Source organism: Ptiloglossa arizonensis, chromosome 6 (genome assembly GCF_051014685.1).
Source record: "Ptiloglossa arizonensis isolate GNS036 chromosome 6, iyPtiAriz1_principal, whole genome shotgun sequence".
In the NCBI taxonomy this organism is placed as follows: Eukaryota; Metazoa; Arthropoda; class Insecta; order Hymenoptera; family Colletidae; genus Ptiloglossa; species Ptiloglossa arizonensis.
Window position 1 is genome coordinate 12,351,725 of NC_135053.1, and position 18,872 is coordinate 12,370,596.

General features: G+C 38.9%; 3 protein-coding genes across 4 annotated transcripts; all 3 read right to left on the reverse strand.

The window, feature by feature from the left end:
• Window positions 1-38: 38 nt before the first annotated feature.
• On the reverse strand, window positions 39-3,294 carry LOC143148070 (suppressor APC domain-containing protein 2). 2 transcript variants are annotated; one of them, XM_076313967.1, is made up of 5 exons: window positions 1,899-3,294; window positions 1,524-1,670; window positions 1,224-1,436; window positions 1,003-1,145; window positions 39-924 (listed from the first exon to the last, which is right to left on the reverse strand). In XM_076313967.1, exons 1-5 carry the CDS (start codon window positions 2,742-2,744, stop codon window positions 918-920), a joined length of 1,356 nt encoding a protein of 451 aa, XP_076170082.1. In that variant the 5' UTR covers window positions 2,745-3,294; the 3' UTR covers window positions 39-917. The 2 variants fall into 2 exon arrangements, with proteins under 2 accessions (XP_076170082.1, XP_076170083.1); XM_076313968.1 differs by having other exon boundaries at window positions 998-1,145.
• A 241-nt stretch (window positions 3,295-3,535) lies between these two features.
• On the reverse strand, window positions 3,536-12,602 carry Trhn (tryptophan hydroxylase). The gene is made up of 13 exons (XM_076313966.1): window positions 12,213-12,602; window positions 10,921-11,046; window positions 10,163-10,267; window positions 9,078-9,291; window positions 8,515-8,618; window positions 8,333-8,400; window positions 8,197-8,247; window positions 6,423-6,521; window positions 6,265-6,311; window positions 6,066-6,201; window positions 5,270-5,396; window positions 4,509-4,738; window positions 3,536-4,367 (listed from the first exon to the last, which is right to left on the reverse strand). The coding sequence occupies exons 2-13, from the start codon at window positions 11,017-11,019 to the stop codon at window positions 4,016-4,018; spliced, it is 1,632 nt and encodes a 543-aa protein (XP_076170081.1). The 5' UTR covers window positions 11,020-11,046; window positions 12,213-12,602; the 3' UTR covers window positions 3,536-4,015.
• Window positions 12,487-18,829, reverse strand: LOC143148072 (uncharacterized). Its single transcript, XM_076313969.1, has 3 exons — window positions 17,496-18,829; window positions 12,954-16,965; window positions 12,487-12,844 (listed from the first exon to the last, which is right to left on the reverse strand). Exons 1-2 carry the CDS (start codon window positions 17,965-17,967, stop codon window positions 16,928-16,930), a joined length of 510 nt encoding a protein of 169 aa, XP_076170084.1. The 5' UTR covers window positions 17,968-18,829; the 3' UTR covers window positions 12,487-12,844; window positions 12,954-16,927.
• Between the last annotated feature and the right edge of the window lie 43 nt (window positions 18,830-18,872).

The window sequence follows — 18,872 nt, forward strand, 5'->3', positions numbered from 1 at the left end:
TATACGAATAAAAATGTTACGCATCGAGTATTTTAACTTATGACATTTTATTCTATTCACTGTTCACACAATTTGTTTATATAACTATATATTTTATGTTTAAACACAAATACAATATCTTTATTTAACGAGGACACTGGTGACAAAAATTAAAATTTCTGAAACGTTGTGTACCTCAGGATCAGCCCTAAATTTGTCACACCACATGGTCGGCAGAAAGTCGTTATTATAGTTTAGAGAGTTGTAGTCGTGTGAGTCCATATTTAAAATCACCTTCATATGTATGCATTTGTTGTTTACAAGAAAATCGGTATAGCTTTTCATTAACATTTATAATAATTTTGTAGCTTTGAGTAGATATTAAATATTTTGTCAGCAACAATAAACTATGTATGTGTTCTTTCCTGATCTCTTCAGTAAATTTGATACAAATAGCAATGATGTATGATTAAGTATGCATATTATCACCTTTTAAAGCGCGATAAGTAGATACAGTGCATATCGCGGAGTGTGCATAATTTATTTGTGCACACTCTTCAAAAGAGCAATCAATCTTATACGTCTAATGCTAATCATTGAATTATAAGTGGAAACTAAGATTATCAAATCACAACAGAATTAAAAATTGGGTCAAGGCAGTTTATTAATTAGAATAATAATTTATTGAAAAAAACAATAATCTTTAGATTTTTGGACGGATTATAACAATTTTTAAGGCACTTTGTTCATATTATATAATTAAATTTCAGTATTAATATCATGAATGTTTAACAAATACTTTACAAACTTAACCCGAAGTTTGAATATAACTATCTCTTCATTCAGTTTCAGAATCCATGTATAATCAATACTCTACATAAAAATCCATTATGTATATCTTCAATCGCAAATCCTTTTTACGATAACTGATCAATTTTTTATATTCTAAAATATAATATTTATTTAAAATAAAATCACGTGTAAAATAAAAAGACACTGACATTAATATTGTTAGTACCTTACATGAATGTTTGATCATGTTGTTCATGAATCATTGTTGCTCTTCGAGACTGAACTATACCACTTTGTCTATTGTATAATTCTCGTACCAAGTTATCCTTTTCTTGTTCAAGTATTGCTATTCGTTGGCTCTTTTTACTAACTTCCTGTTTCACAATTGTTATAGATAAGTTGACTGTATTTTCTGTATATATGTATATTTGTTGTTTTTTAGATTATCTTACTTCTGTTAGTCTATGATTTTGTTGTTTTAGCCTGGAAAGCATATCCTGCTGAAGCTGTGTAGACGTTGGAGTACTAAGAAATGCAAGATTCATATGAAGGGGAAGCCCACCACGTTCCCAGCTACTTATTAAAGCAGCCAGGTGTCTATTAACTTCTAACACGCGAGCCCGTTGTAATTCTAAACGTTCTTGTTGTGCTTCTGTCCACTGTTCCTGAAGTTGAGAAAGAAATCATTAGCAAAATATATTTAAGATAATATATTTAGCAAGACTAAATATGTCTTTAACAAAAGTTGATACCACATGAGATCCCATACGTCCAAGATGTTTGATTTTTTCTTGAGTAGCAGAAATTTGTTTCAAATACCATTCCCTAGCTTTATCAACCGCGGTTAGACCTTGAAGTAATACATCTTTCTCTTGTTCAATTTGTTTCATTCTCTTCATCTAGAAATGAAAAGAATAAAATAACTTCTTTTAGCAAATATCAAAACACAGGTTTCCCAACTATGTAATCTATGAGAAAGTTGTATAGAGTTTTATTATATCACAAGTTAAGCAGTGTTTAATGTATATTGTATAATTATCTACTATGTTAATAGTCACTAAATATCATGCATACCCAAAACCAATCACCAATCATTAGTTGGGAATCCTAGAGGAGAACATCTTTACCATATTGTAATCAATACCATTCTGCAACGTATGACGTCTAGGTTCTCTACGTCGATTTAATATTTTCTTAGGTTGGAGGCCAATTTGATTATTTTGTAAATCAACCGCTTTACCATCTCCCAATACTCGAGTTGGTCTCAATAATGTTCTTGTATCTGATCTATAGTTTACTGCTGGTAACTGTCGTTTTTCTATAGTTTTATCATCATTCATTAGTAAACCCATCTGCCAATTTTGTAATACAGTTCGAATTTCAGATTTATCAAAATTTCTGTCCGAACTAATAGTCCTAGATTCCAATGCAGCACCAGTTCTTGGCGGTTTTGGAGGTCCATATGCTTTATTTAATTTTGATTCAGCACCACTCCTGCCATCTATCAATTCTAATTGGGCATTACCGTCTTTACGACTTGCTAATAACTGTGGCATACTTAAGGTACGTTGCTGAGATATTGCATTATTTGGTCTTATAGTTGCTGTATTCGGAGATGTCCATGTTATCTTACTTTGACTGTCCGGAATAAGAATTGGTGCAGACGGTGGTCTATTTAGTTGACCGTTGTGTTTTTTAGAATCAGATTCTGCTTGAATTTGCAATAAACAAATTTTGAGTCCTGTACAAAATCTTTCAAAAGACAGCAAACCATTTGGTGGTGTAACTTTCTTAAGACTGTCTAAAACCCCTTTTGGAAGACCTTGCGTTCCATCGTCTTGCCACCTACCTTCAATATCCAAAAATTTGACAAAGCCAGTATTTTGATCATCCATTATATCAAACAATGTACGCATGGCGGCAACAAAATGTTTTGGCAGACCATCAGCACCAGAAGTTTGCATTTGCGCCATGTTATATACACGCGTGTTTAAAGTATGGTTATTAAGGCGACATATATTTGTTTAAATATTCTAGATTCATGCATTATCTTCCTGGTAGTGGAAGATGTGTCATTGTTTTTCTCACGAACCGCTCGTTGAATTAATCATTGTTTTATTCACCTGACAGGTGTGCCGTTTTTTGCACATTTATAAATACCTATTGTCAAATTATCAACAAAATTGTATTTGTCAGATTTGACTACGTTTAATGCTTTTTGAATACATTTTCCTTTTTGTTTCTTGTTAATACAGCCGATCTTCTTTTTCAAATAACCTCTTTAAACCATAAATTGCATATAACCAAATAATATAAGCACAACAGATGGGACAGGTGTGCCGAACGTCTATGAAGGTACCTAGAAAGTACTATAGTTATTTTGCTCATAGAAACAGTTCTTAAAGAATCACTTCTTTAATTTGAGATACAAAAACATGCAATATGCAAAAAAAATTACGTGTCAAATTACAGTACAAAAGATGATTATGATGCGTGTACAGTTAAACAAAAAACAGAAAGTAAAAAAGTGGATACATATTCTTGAAATTTGTTTACCGATAACCGATACATAATTGTGTAAAAAAACCGTGTTATAACATAGACGAAATATAAAATAGACGTTTCATCTTAGAGGAATTGGTGTCACAAACGGGATATAGTATAAATATTTTATCTTATGTGAGGTGGTGTTACACAATCTGAAATACCGGCATTGTAAAATATCAATGGTGTTAGAGCGACCTCGGTTAGGATTCAAACGAACTATAATGAACTGAATCACTGAAGTCAGTAAAGCTAAATTTGACCATTACTGCAATGGATACCGTAGAGTTGTCAAATGTATGATATCGATTACTGTTGTATTGAGCTTTACCGAAAGGAGGGAAGATATTTAAACTGTAAAAAAAAAATAAAAATAAAAATATTAATACGTTAAACCTTTCGATTATTATGCATTACGTAACTTCTAATTTATTTCCTTTTTACATAATAGACTCTTAATAATTGTCTAGACAAGTTCCCTACAAGCATAAACTATTTCACATATGCATATTACACGTTTATTTGGTCACATCTTTGTGCCATAGTCGGTCGAATAGTTTGCGCTATACACGATTAAATATTTTAGTTTATCTCTTTTCTAACGATTCTTATATACGGACAACAGTTACAGGCATAATCTTCACGGCTAATAACAATTTACAACACATAATACATTTCAATCGCCTATACGGAAGAAATCTTAATCCCGTGCGGTGATCGTGTTTCCACTGGAAGAATATTTTTCTTCGCTCTCGTCCGGCACGGTTTTTTGCGGCGTTTCAACGTTAGGACTTTTATCAATATCGCTGTCGGATGACGAATTATCCTGATGTAACTCGAAACCATGGGTTAAGAGGTTGGTTATCCTTTCTACGTCCACCGTATCATCCTGCTCGTGTATCTTTCTCAGAGCGTTCGAAACGATACAGAGATCGCCTCTGAGCTCACTGACCACCGCGGTGATCTTTTGAGCATCGGTGAGCACCTCTACCGACTGTGTATAAGGATTGTAGCGTAATCCGAATGGGCGTTGTATCTGATTTGCGAATGATCTGAAAATATACGGTTACGTGATTTTACATTGCTTTTAATATGAAAATAAAATATATCGTCGTTAATATAAGTTGTCCGATAACTGGCGGTACAAGCCTCAATATGGTCGTTCTATGTGAGAAATATTTTTATGTGAATACCGCATTTTCTCTTTCGCTTCCTCAAAGCTGTCCGTGTAATAGTAGGCGTTTTGGAACGCGGTGATGATGCACTCTTGTCTGCAGGTGATTTCCGGCTCGAAACGGTACGTCTTCTCGGGAACGGAAACCGCGTGTTTCAGTTCAGCGACAGACGACAACAAACCAGCCCCGTAAACGCGAAGCACACCGTCCTGTTTGCACAATCCGAATTCCACAGTGAAGAAGTACAGCTAAACGGGCAGAAGAGAGGAAAACCGTGAAAAAGACGTTACGAGAACGAGTACCCAATGGTTAATCACACACTGGTATCGTTTCCGTGAGGAAAACAAGTCATCTTTTCGATTATTTTCTGTTGGTAAAATCGAAAGAATCACACGGCGATTCAGAAATACACGTCCATATTAAAGACGGTGAATTTACACATAAAAATAAATAAAAACTATTCTGTGAACTTTTTTTGGTACCATATACCTTGGTTTTAGAGTTACGGATGATTGAAGAAAATGTTCAACTTTTTTTGTCGATTTTCAACGTCACTTATGTTCTCTCATTGCACTCTCTTGATACACAGACGAGAGAAACGTAATCTTTTCGTTAGTTACTGATAGAGAACTTGGAACAGCCGTGATCAATCGTTTCGTACCACGTTAACTGGCGTTTTTTTCTTTTTTATACAGAATTCTTATACCGAAAGAACCCCAGTGTATTTCGTTCACTTTTTTACGAAACCAAGGATCAACCACCGAGCACGATACACTTACTGTTGCCAATTTATCGATGTCTTCATCCGAAGCTCCGAGCGAAGCGAGTCCGAGTTCCTGGGAGAACTGAGCGAAACTTGGATTGGCTAGAAGCGGCATGTGCCCCAATAATTCGTGACAACAGTCTCTGGGAAACAAGAAAATTCGAGGGTATGAAACTCGATGGAAGAATATTTAATTTTCAATAATTCGTGCAACAGTCTCTGGGAAAGAAGAAAATTCAGGGGTATGAAACTCGATGGAAGAAAATTTAATTTTCAATAATTCGTGCAACAGTTTCTAATAAAAAAGAAAATTCGGGGGTATGAAACTCGATGGAAGAAAATTTAATTTTCAATAATTCGTGCAACAGTCTCTGGGAAAGAAGAAAATTCAGGGGTACGAAACTTGATGGAAGAAAATTCAATGGAAGAAGAAGAAGCGCAACAGTGGAAGAAAACGTTCGTAAAGGGAGTCGAAATAAACGCATTACCGGAAAAAGATTAATATTCGTTTTAAAGGTCAGAACGGCTGGCCAAATTGATATCGTGCCAACATCGAAGATCTTATTCCAAATACAGAAATTTCGTTTTCATCGCTTCGTTTACGTACGTTACACTGTCGGCTAATTGTATCTTTCTTTTTTTTTCCAATCCCAAATTAATAACGGTTATAGCTATATTAACAAAAGATAGCCTAAGGATGAAATTTCTAATATGACGTACTATGGATGTATCGATTGTAGATCCACACAAGAAGCAAAGAAGCAAAGAAGCAAATCACTTTTTCATTCGGATCAGATTCGAAAATTACTCACGGTTCGGGGGTGTAGAAGGGATCTGACGAATGTCGAATATACTGCGTACAATGAAACACTCGGAAAGCAAGACCGGCTAAAAAATCCCTCGGAGTAAGATAACCGGCTACAGGTCGAAGTTGAAATCCGGTTGTTCCTGATAATGATTATAAACAATTAATTCTCAATCGTTAAGTCGAGTTTTAATTCTACGACTTACGTTTCAGAAAAGCGTTCACATCTTGTAGTTGCGGTATATTGTCTTGCCTGTTAAGAAAAAACAAAAATAAGAAAAAGAATAGAAACTTATATTACAAACTGTATTAATTAAATTCAATACAATTCCATCGTCAATGGGACACTTTGATAGAGCGTTACCTGTAACCACAATATTTCACCAGTTTCGGCCAATTTTCCAAATATTCCTTGCAGGCGTGTTTCAAGTATAGCTGATGTAATTCTCGTAAGACGGTTCCCCTAAAAAATGTACGGATTATTTCACAATAACGAAGGAACTTTCTGAAAAAAAAGGCTTACAAGTCGATATTTTTCCAAAATTTCGTTTTAGTATTCCACCGATTAAAATCAAGGTACCTATCGTTGAACTCGAAAAGGACTAATTATTGTTACATCGACAATAGACTCGCGATCGTCAATTCAGTTTTCCATACGACATTATCGCGAGAAATAAATTTATACTTTGCAATAATTCATGGGGGAACGTCGATTCGAACGTGACTATGTATCTGAAAAAATTGAAACAAAAACTTCCAATTCAATTGCATTCGATTCGCTCTTTCGTTCGGATTCTTTCTCTAGAAAATTCTTTGATTATAATCCGGACAAAATTTAATTTATTTCCGATGTTTTTACCGACGTTGAAGGTAGTGATGATCGATAATTAAAATTCCATTGTTTGACGATCCGTCTTGTGAATTTTCCAAGAATAGATCGTTTACCGGCGCTCGTCTCGTATATATCCGATAGAAACTAAATTGGAGAAGTCGCTTCAAGATCGAGGTGGATAAATCGAATCAGCACAATTAAGGGGCGCATTCAACGCGAGTGCAACCATAGTTTGTTCACACGTCGCGAAGAAGGAGAGATGAAGAGTAAATTCTTCGTTCCCTGCCGGCGAGATTCAGAAATTGTTTCGTAATAGAGGACGAAGCTCGTGGATCTTTTCTTCGTCGAAGATTGGCCTCGTGATCGTGGAAACACGTACGATGATTCCTCGTAACGAGTAAAAGTTTCGTAAAGAATTTCGAATGCACGATGCCGTGCCATTTCTAGCGAAACGCGTTGAAATATTTTCCAAGATATTCGTTTGCGAAAGAATAAACGCGCACCATCGATAAAAATCTTATTTTCGTCGTACGATCAGCTTTCTGTTCGTTGTTACTTACACTGATGAGAAATCTGACTCTTACCGATACCTACTCGCTAAGAGCTCATCCGCTCCCCCATCGTTTAATTTAATGCACGTTGACGCTCAAAAGTATGGAGAAACGAAGCTTTTTTGTACACGTCTGTCGATTCGTTGAAAATGAAACTCTGTCGCGTCGAAAGAAATTATTTACGTAGAAAATAAGACAATCGTACATCTTAAATACTCTGTACAGAAATGCAAACAGTTTACAAGTTGCTCTTTATCGAGAGAACACGAAGTATCGAGTTTGATCATTTTGTTCGATATGCCTCTTTTGGGGATCAGTTGTCTACTATTTTTTTTTTACTTCGATAGTGTTTCGTAGGTGAGCAAGTCCACAGTAATAAAATGTCTAAAACCAGATACAATTATTATATAATTTTCATCTGAAATTATAGTTAAGCAATGTCCAATTAATATGGGAGGATGAAATTTTTTGTAAAACATTTGTGCATTTAGGAAAGAGGTTCGTTTATGTTGAAGGTCGAAGGGTGATCCAAACTTTTGAGCAGCGGTATATATACAACATAAAAACTACAATAATCAAATTCAGTCTGTATATCGATATATATATTCTATTATTAATGCACAAACGATTTATAGACTTTTCACTCGATTCTTAGCGACTATTCTTTTCAATGATTTTTAAACGAATATAAACCACGACGAACAATAAAGCTATATATTTTAAGATTAGAAAATAATAGTAAGAAATTTACAAACCATGTTTTGATTTCTTCCGGTGTGTACTGAATGCGTGGAATCGGTTGCCCGCTGGAAAAGCGATATAATTAAGTTGAAATTGTTTCGATCATTGTATCGTGATTTATTTCACAGAAGATTATTGATTTTTACGTACTGTCTATAATTTTTCGCGATATCGGCGAATTGTTCACGACGTTTGCGATACACCGGATCTTTGAAACCCTAAAAATCATTAAATTGGATTCGTTACACAAAAGGGAACGAATTCAATGTATTTTCAAACGTATCACGTATTTGTTACAAAAAATGAATAACGTTAACATAGACAAAACGTACTGGATGATCTGCCTCTAATTCGGATCCGTACATGAGCACTTTTTGAGCTTGATCTAAATCCGATATTTTTCGTGGGAACCAAGGCATATCTACCTCGCTGAAATCTGTAAATTTTAAGCATACAAGGAGAGCGTTCATTAGCCACGTGTACCGATCGAGATGTGTGTTTTCTTTTTCATCCACGTCGATATTTTTGGTCGTGTTTGTACTCATTTTCATCGGGAGAAGCACACCGATCAAGAATGTTAATTTTTGTATAGATCGACCATCCCTACTTCGCGCACTATTTCTTTCCCGCTTACTTTCGCTATGCTTATTTTCTTTGCTCAACGAGGACCCTCGAGTCTCGAGCTCGTAACGATTCTTAGAATCGTTACCTGTTCCGCGATAATTTCGAAATTTAAACGATTTAAACACCGATTTAGTTAAATTTAAGCGGGCGAGCAAAGGAAGTGCTCGTTTACGACGTCTGACCCGATACGATTCGTAATTTCGTGTACAGGTCAACTTTTAATGTCCGAAATGAAAAGAAAAATGTTTAACGACAATGTCGGAGAACTTACCGAAACTTGGAGCGGCGGAAAGCGACGGAGCATGTGGTATATTCCCCATCTGTTCGTATTGGGCCAAATTAATGGCCGCGACTTCGCGATTCAACATTCTCGTCAACTGTTCCATCCTGCTCGAGTCGCACTCAACGTCAACCAGGATCTCGAATTCCGAGCCACGACGTAGCGATTTCCGGGACTCGATGTGCACGACGTTCACACCTAAATCCTGGACGCGAATATCCGTCGAGATACACTTTTATCGTCAATTCAATCGTTTATCAATGCGATCGCAGAGAAACGTTCGAGCTTCGAAATATCGACAGTTCGAACGACCATGGATTACATCACGCTCTGGGTCCGAACAGACCCGTAATTTGACCTTGTTCGCGCAAATATTTTACGCAAAAGATACCATTGCTCAATCGTACTTTTCTTAATTTCCAAGGAAAGTTGTACTAACGTTATATTTCAACAAGTGTACCTCCGGGTCCGAAAAGACCCAGGCTTGGTACAGCAAGTGTTAAAGCATACCACGAATACTTTCAAGGCTTCGAACGAATCGCTGGTTGGGAATGTATTCCGAAGTTCATTTTTCCAGAGGATGTAAACGATTCGAAGATATTTTTACGAGAATATTTATGTAAAACATCTGTCGCGAATTGCACAAAAATAGGCAAATATTCCCAAGCGCGTGGAACTTTGTATGTTATAGAAAAATTGAAAAATATGTATTCGTAACCTCGATATACTTCGATGAAGTAATTAATTAAATGCGAATAGCTTTCCTTTTTTCTTTGTGATATCTTTATTCTCTTAATGTGATTCTAAAATTACTTGTCAATTACGAAGAGCCGTCAATGGGTACCTTCTCACGTATTCCAATAACACAGGTTGCATTCTCCAAACGAGAACTTGGAGAATGGCAGCTCCTAACTTGGTCAATGGCAAATTTGAAGATTTGAGGTAAATAAAAAAAAAAGAAAATTTCACGAGAAACTGCTTCTTTTAATTACCGACCTCGTAACGATATTTGCGCTAAAAAAGAGTACTGTACGGTTGACTCTCGAGGTATTGTTCAATGTCGTCGAATATCGTACCTGAAAGACTTGCAGTGCCCGTGCCAAGCCGCCGACTTGATTTTTCAACGAAAAGACCACGGAACTTTTGTTGTCGCTGCACGGTTGGCGCTCGACCATGGGGATCTGAATGAACGAAAGGACACGTCCATGCACTACGTTGAAGTTTCACATTCGATTATTAACACGTTAACCGGCCAGCTCTTCTCCTTCGTTCGTAAATTTGACCGACTCGAACGTTACATTGTAAGTTACAAAAAAAGAAACGAAAGAATATCCGAAGTTGGAGAATTTTGTAAGAAACGTTAGAAAGACGATGCGTACAGTGATCCTTCCAAAACAATTGGAAGAAATGCTGATCGAGATTGTGCTGCAAAAGTCACAACATTTTATTACAGATGCGATGGAAAATCTTACTTTTCCTCGACAATTTCAAAATCCGTTGATATTATTATTAAATCGAGTTATATACACGTGTATTATATACGAACCACTATTATTGTATATATAGAAAAAGTATGATTTGCAAATTCGTTGGATTTTGACGTAGTTTGAAGTCGATGTTGAAAGAAATGGACGCTACTTCAAAAAATATCGATGATCTTAAATTCTTGTGCAAAATATGATCTTGGAAAACGTTTATTTTGTTACTCGGTACTTTAATAACCGCAAAAAGTATCGATTCACGTTCCGAAAATGGATTGTTCGATATGTGATTGCCGAAGAATCGAAATTGAACGAATATTCTACACCGTGCACCAATTTAGGGACCAACGTACTTCCGTCGGCTTATGGATGGGACTTCCTTCTTTAATGGCCCACTGTTCGCCTCTTCTGTACAGCCACACCCCCAGCAGACCTTTACCGGATCCACTCATGACGATTTCGTTCTCGCGATGAAGTTTCTGTAATTTCACGACGAATCTTACTACCACGACGTGACCTATATTTTGACGAGATCTACACAAGATGTTCCCAACGAGACGATACAATCGGAAAGAAAATGGTTCCATGTTCGAAAGTAAATCGAAAACATACGGTACAATTTTTTCGTGCGTGGCTTTGTTTAAGAAAGAAATCGATCTCGAATTTCGTTCGGGGTACGCGCGCTGTTTGCTGAAATTCGTTCAACGAATACGATTACACGCATCCATCTCATCCGTGCGTAATATTTGAAAGTGATACTTTATACATAGAGAAATATCTACTACTTTTCTGCAACGAAACCTGAATGTTCCGCGTACGAACATAATAGAACCGCGCAGGGAAATCACCGAAGTTAACCCTTTGCACTCGAGGCTTCTTCGCTACCGGAAATCGACGACTCGTGGAAAATTCTTTGAGTCGTAAAATTAATCCGGAATGGAACATTTTTATATACTTCGCATACATGCGTTTACACTCTACAAGAACGTAATATTTCAATTCCAATTTGAATTCCAAACCATGAGGTTTTCCCGAATTGAAAATAGTACACTGAATTAGGTGGCGACCCAGGATCTCTTCTCGAGTCCAAAGGGTTAAGGCACGTCAAACCGAGCGCGTTTTTCGTGTCTTTGAAATCGATCCTCGAGAATGAAGCTTGTTACTGCGCGTTTTCAATTTATATTACGCGTAGAATCACCCACCCTTCGTACTCGAGTCTTTCGAAAACGAAGCTTCGCTCAAAGAAACGTTATTCAACGTTTTTTTCATTTACTTTGCGCGTAGAATCACTCGCCTTTGAGAACGAAGCTTCTCCCTAAGAAACATTACTCCGCGTTTTCGAATTTGCGTGTAGAATCACTCTTCGAAATTGAGTTTCTCGTAAACAAAGCTTCTACTAGAGAAATATTATTCTACGTTTTTTATTTATTTCACGCGTAGAATCACCCTCCCCCTTCGAAATCGAGTTTCTCGGAAACGAAGCTTCGATCCAAGGAATATTACTCCACTGTACAGCTAGCTATTGTTTCGTTATCGTTAATTTTCGATTGTCGGGTAGAATCACTCTCCTTACGATTGTACCACTCGTCGCGAGACAACGAGAGCCTGTAGGTCGAAACTATCGCGACGATGATGACGGACTAACCGATGATTTCTCTCGATGAGACGCTGAACGATTCACCCGTTCAAGGACCACGAGCAACAGTGTCCCTGCATCGATGTTCTCTCCTCTTCTTAAGACCTCGGTCCCCTCCGCGTACGCGTCCTTCTCAATGACGATCCTCTCGCGATTGGTCGACGCACAGTGGTGGCAAGTTTCCCCATTGGTCGGATAAAACTTTCCATGGGGTTGAAACCGAGCTGCCGGCTCACCCCATTTAACCGTAACTGTGCCGGTTGCAGAATGTATTCGTTGTGACGTCACTGGAGCCCGCGAAATGTGGGTGGTGCAAGGGACGGCGCGACGATGAACGCGGTGAAGAGATTGCAAGGTCTCCTGGATACCACCCCCGGGGAGGATTTGTATTTCTTTTATTTCGATCCTCTTCTTGGTTTTTCTTCGCGATTACGTGCACGCAGCGGAGCGGACCTACGATGTTTCCGGGCGGAGTTTTAAATTAGTCGGCCACGAAGAAGACACGAATTCGCTCGCGATTCGCCGATTTCGTCGCGCGCAGCCCGTTTTCGACTCGTTTTACAATACCATTCTTCGACGCCAATAGCTGCTCGTACTATGGATTTTTTTCCACGAGGAAAACACGTCTCGTCGTTACGTTCCTGTGATAAAATTGAAGAAATTGAGTCTGTTTTTTTACTTTAAGTTTCTGGTACGCGGTGCAACAATTGTAACGCAAGTGTAGGTTAAAGACACTGGTCTCGACCATACCTGTAACCATTCTTTCGATCTTGACATCGAAGAGTCCGCCAAGGTCATTTTTCCTCCGTAGTGTGCAATTCTTCTACGTTCGCATTCAATCGCAAGAATGGAACATCTTTTTCGGCGTTACGTCCAACGTGCAATCTTCACGAACAGAAAGTATACAGACAGTGATTAGCGATAATTACTACGGTAATTACTACAAATGGAAAAGTATCCAAAATCTATCTGGAAGGAGATTCAAGAAGATGCATTAAGAAAACTTGTTGCTAGCTTACTTCGAAGCATCGCTATTGCCAGGGTGGTAAACATACAGACGAATGTACACGTATTAACGAAAATTGTTAAATACAATTGTTGAGATTTTCACCAAGACGTCAAATACACTACAGCTAGAAAATCTTGGGACGGTTACCAGATTTCACGCAAGCTTGAGAAAAATTATGCAATCGTTATCAAGGGTACAAATCTTTTCGAACTGCACCAATCAGGGTTCTTTCCTATCAAAGTAGTCCCCTTTGTCACGATTCTCATCTGGAAGCGACGTTAACGCATGATTCTTGTATTTGCATCGATCACGCTAGTTCGATAACTTACGATTCGTTCAATAACTAAAATTCGTATCGTACGTTGAAATTGCAAACGTGTTGTTACGTCACGGGGTACGTCAAACGCGTCTCGAGACGAGGAAGCGGTTCCTGACAGGAATTCCTTCACCCCTTCCCGAAGAATTGAATTTCTTTTCAACGAGACAATCGCTCCAAGCTTTGTATTTCTTTCTTCGGAACAAAGAGAGCGTTTCATAAAAGCTCGAACGCTCGAGAACGCTCCTCCGCTTCTTGGCAAAGCAGATGCAGCACATTACCAGTGTCCATCACTTACCACTATCGGCCACCATCCGGCGGCTCTGCCCCTCGCTAAATTATACCGGGCGTTTCCACGGCATTAAGAGAATTGAGAGGATCGTTCGATCTGCGAGGAGGATCCTTCGTTTATCGCCAGTTCCATGACCGTGAATGCGAACGTTTTCGGTAAAACCAACTGTTGTCGTTAACTCGTGCGCAAACATTAGCAAACGTTGCGTATCGATCGATCGACGAACCGTGTGGATCGTTTATCCATCTTATCTATATTGGGTTGTTCGGAAAGTCACTTCGTTTTCCAAAATGGAGAATAATATAATTTAATAAAATGTTTGTACGCTCTAAAAATATTGTGATTTAATTTCACCAAAAAAGAAAAAAACGAAATAACTTTCCGAACAACCCAATATTGTCTCGCAATGGACAGTAACGTCTCGAGATTTATTGGCATAGATATTTTTCTCTTTAATAAAATATTTTTAGTAAATAAAGTTTTGATTCGAAATATTTGTGCCAGCAAGGTCAAATTACGGATCCGTTCGCAAGCAGACACGGTCCATCCTGTGGTCGTTTAAACTGCTCTATCGCGAGGGTTAATTTAACATATCGGTGATATTGTAACATTTTCCCACCCGCATTTCAAGACCTGCTTTGTCTGTGCGAAACTGGATATCTCCTTCGACGGAATATTCCTTTGAATGCGAAACTGTACGTTCCTAATTTCGTCCATTGTTCGAGGCACGAAAAGTGACTCGGAGATCGAGACCGAAGAAACGGGACCGATTCACGAAGGAACGCGAATGTAGGCAATTTATCGTGCAACGAACAAACGCTGATAAATCGAAAACAATTTTTACGTAGAGAAATTAATTCGCGTATTTGTTCCGATGTATTTTTTTAACGCGTGTTTACATCTCGATCTGATGTGTTCTTTCAACGTGCATCGAAATAGGGTAAACACGGCAGCGCAATGAATCGATCACACTTGGAAAAAGTACTCGACCGTAATTCGAAAGTGTGACAAGAAAGTGACACAATCGTGGGAGTGTGATCGTTACAGACGGTGAGATTTTCGTCGAAAATTCGATCTACGGTCCAATTTGTTAACACGGTTTAACTCGTCCTCGTATTCAACGAGGCAACGATCTTCGATTTAACATTTTCAGCGACTACGAAGCCTTTTAGGATAAAGTGGACCACGAATATAGCGCTATGGAAAGGTTAGCCGGCCGTACGCGTATACTTGTCGCGTTTTCGGATATATTTCAATTAATTTTACATCGCAGTTTGCAAAACTGCGGTCCGACTCGCGTAAATATTAAACGTGATCGTTCTTCGTGCACCAATCATCGGTGAAACAATAAGAACGTTTCTTCCTTTTCTTGTGAATGTTAATACACTGGAAACATCGTTACATCAATTAACGGAAGCACGATATCACGGATAATAAAACAACCCCTTCGACGTTAAATAGTCCAAATTTCGGGCAAAATAACGTAAATTGTAGCGACGGGGACGAACGAAATAATACACATTGTGAATAACCTACAATCGGGTATACAATACCGTGTAAAGGAACTGTGTCCTTAGAAATGTATGGGTTGTGTGTCTTTTGTGTGTTGCTTAAATTCGTTAAGTTCATTAATTGCACGGAATTCATTATTTTCGCTCGTCGAACCATTTTTTCGTTCAACGCCGTGGATGCTACGAAGATTTTCAACAGTGGATCTTTAATTTTAATTACGCGATATCGTGTTTTATTTTCACAGTCAACGCTGGTGTGAACTTATTGTCGCGATCGGAATTCATTTTCGATCGTTGTGGAAAAATAATTCAGAAGAGGAGTAATCGTTTATTCGTTTGATCGAACGTTGCGACACCAGAGCTTCCGGTACGCTTATTTTAACTCCACTCGGTATCGATAGAGACGCAAACGAGATAAACAAGATGGACGTTTTCTAGGACTCGAAAGCTTCGTAGGACGTAACCGCTGTACTTGTCTCGCCTCGATAGACGATAATGGATCATCCTAATAAAATCCACGATTTTATTTACAATTAACGATAAAAACGAAGCGAAATCGTACACCGGTATTCTTTCCGCCATGTTGTCTTCTCTTTGTATTTCTTTATCGTATTCAAACATCGTTCAATCGTCGATTATACGTTTCGATTAACTTTGTTCTCGTTTTCGTCACCAATTCGTATTTTCTTACTCTTCTATCGACAGATGTGCATAATTTTCACTCGATCATTTTTCACGCTTCGTTTATTTATCGTATCAGAACAATCCATGTACGAAGACACCTGTCCGTACGTCGATAAACATTAAATATTACGGAATTTGTCAATAACTCCGACGCGTCTTGGAGAAATTAGGTCCCCGTTCGAACGTAGAAACCGTCGGACGTCTATCCGCCTGTTGCTTTGAGTGTTCCAGTTAAATTTGATTTCTATTCCCTTCCTTGAACCCACCGTCGTCTGGATACCGCTACAAATCGACCACTCGAAGCGACTCGATCGATTAGCAAAAATTGTCGGGGAACGACTAAGAGCAAGACGATGGGTATTCGTTGTTTGCAGACAGGAAGAAGATCCTCTTGGTGGGCGCTCTCAGCACGAATCCGAAGAAACTGACTGGAACAAAGAGGAGCCGAGACCTAACGAAGAACACGGGGAAACGTTTCGAGAGGAGAAAATGTTCCACGCACCGAATAGAGAGAGTCGTCGCGAATGGTGGTAGGCCTTGGAATGATTTACGAATTTACGTTCTGGCACGGTTCCAACGCAAATTCGCGAATATTGGCAATGGCACGCGGTTTTTGCCCGAAACTTAAAAACTCCGTGAGTTTCGTTCGCGAAGCAATTTTTGCAAATCGCAAGTAAGAGATACAAGGTCGTTCGACGATAATGCGTGGAACTCGGTGTTCTCGGATTCGACGAAGCTGGCAAATTCTTTAACTCGATTCACCGACATTAATTACTCTCACCGGGTCGTCTATGCCAACTACCTGTCCCTGAACCAGCTCTGTTCTCGTTAACGGTAGCTCTTCGATCTGTATCGTAAAATACATTTTCGTCGATACGCGACAGATACAGGGTGTCCGAGAATTTAACGGTGTCAGTGTGTTCCACGAGCGGAGACGAGAAAAAAGTGTCCTGTAAACGTAGTCGAATGAACGCTTCGTTGAAAAGTTGTAGCAAAAATTTGAAGTTCGTGGGAAATTGCTCTAGTACGTTACAGTATTATAGAGTTATAGCGTTGAAATAAGTCGACGATACTTGCGTAATGTGTTTAGGTAGGTTGAGTTCACCGCTGGACATGGTCGAAAGTGATAGACGTGTAGCTTCTGCTAATCTCTTAGCGTTAGTATGTCGTTTTAAAATGTTGATCGTACTTGTCGATACGAGATTGATATCTTTGAAACACGGAGTCTATTTTCGTACGAATTTCGCGTCGATTTTCTTCCATTACAGAGAACATTAATTTTTTGTATCGGTTCAAATTCGTTTTCAGTTCGATGAACTTCTTGCAGAGTTCTTCTCGGGGTTAAAGTCTAGTCTCAAACTATTCATTCTTGAATCGTGTAAACGGTGATCCATTTTGATGATTACGATCAAAAAGTAAACACAAGACCCTTGAACACATTGCGCGAATATCATCGACTTATTTTAACGCTACGACGTACCAAAAAGAAATTCGTTACGATTTCGTAAATTTTCGTTACTATTCTTCGATACGAGATTTATTCGATCATGTTTAGAGGATTTTTCTCTTTTTGTTTCTACTAGCTCCAAAATCAACCGGATGCATTTTTTATCGGTGATTTTGAAACACCCGGTATCCGAGAGTAGAGCAGCTACTCCCTTGGGAGAGTCGAATCGTCTATGCGCCTCTTCGGACAATCTCCGCATTAAAAAATAAATTCCCTCGAGTCCACCCGTAACTCTATGTCGAGTGCAATTCTCGAACCCAAAATTCGAATAACGTACACCTTCCTTGAAAAATTCTTCAACGGTAAATTTGCTCAGACGACGTTTGCCTGTAAATAAATTTCGCGTCTCTAACTCCTTAGGAAATTTTCCATCGGGAAAATTACTCGATGGTGCGATCAACGATAACAAATTCTTACGTGGCAAATTATACATAAGCTTACACATTGATAAAAAAAAAGAGAACAGGGGTTGATTTCTTCCCTTCGCAGCAAATTCACCCTCTCTTCCTCTCTCTCTCTCATAGAGAGAGATATCCTCTACATGCTCTCAACGTTTGATCATTTTTAAAAACATTCCCTAACTTGGTATTCTCCACCCTCAATAACAAAATACATCCTCCCAACGTTTCTTAATTTAAAAAACATTACCAAGCTCGTTATTCTCCTACGTTCTCTCAATGTTTCGTAATGTTTAAAAAATTCCCAACTCGGTATCCTCCACCCTCAATGACAAGATGCATCCACCGAACGTTTCCTAATTTTTTTTTTTAAAATCTCCCAACTCGATAGGAGATTTTTCCTCCACCCTCAACGACAAGATACATCCTCTCCGCGTTTCTTAATTTTTAAAAAATTACCAACTCGTTACCCTCTTGCGTTCGCCCGGTGTTTCGTAACGTTTAAAAAAGAATTCTCAGCTCGGTATCCTCCGTCGTCCTGTACGCGTAGGTTCGACGAGGTCTGGTCGAAACGAGAGGGATGTACTCTCCCTGGTTTCGATGAGGAAAGATCGCAACGATCGTGTCGATATTTTCGGTTCTGCGCGGTTTTCGAGGGACGTGATGCATCGGGCCGATCGAGTCACGATTGAAATATTAAATCGTAGGAACCGCGGCGCCCTCCGTGTTTTCGATCGTGGCCACGGCCTCGGTTTGGTCGGCTGGTCAGGTCTCTCTCGTTCGTTCGATTCCACGACGGCGCGCGGCATGTGCACACGAAGATCGCGTAGTGCACGAGCGGGGGTTTGCGCGACTCTCACCACGCAGAAATCAATAGCCAGCGTCGAAACGCTGGCGTTGGGTAGCACATCGTAGTCGTCGTTATCTACTCCCCCCTCCCCATCACCCCCTC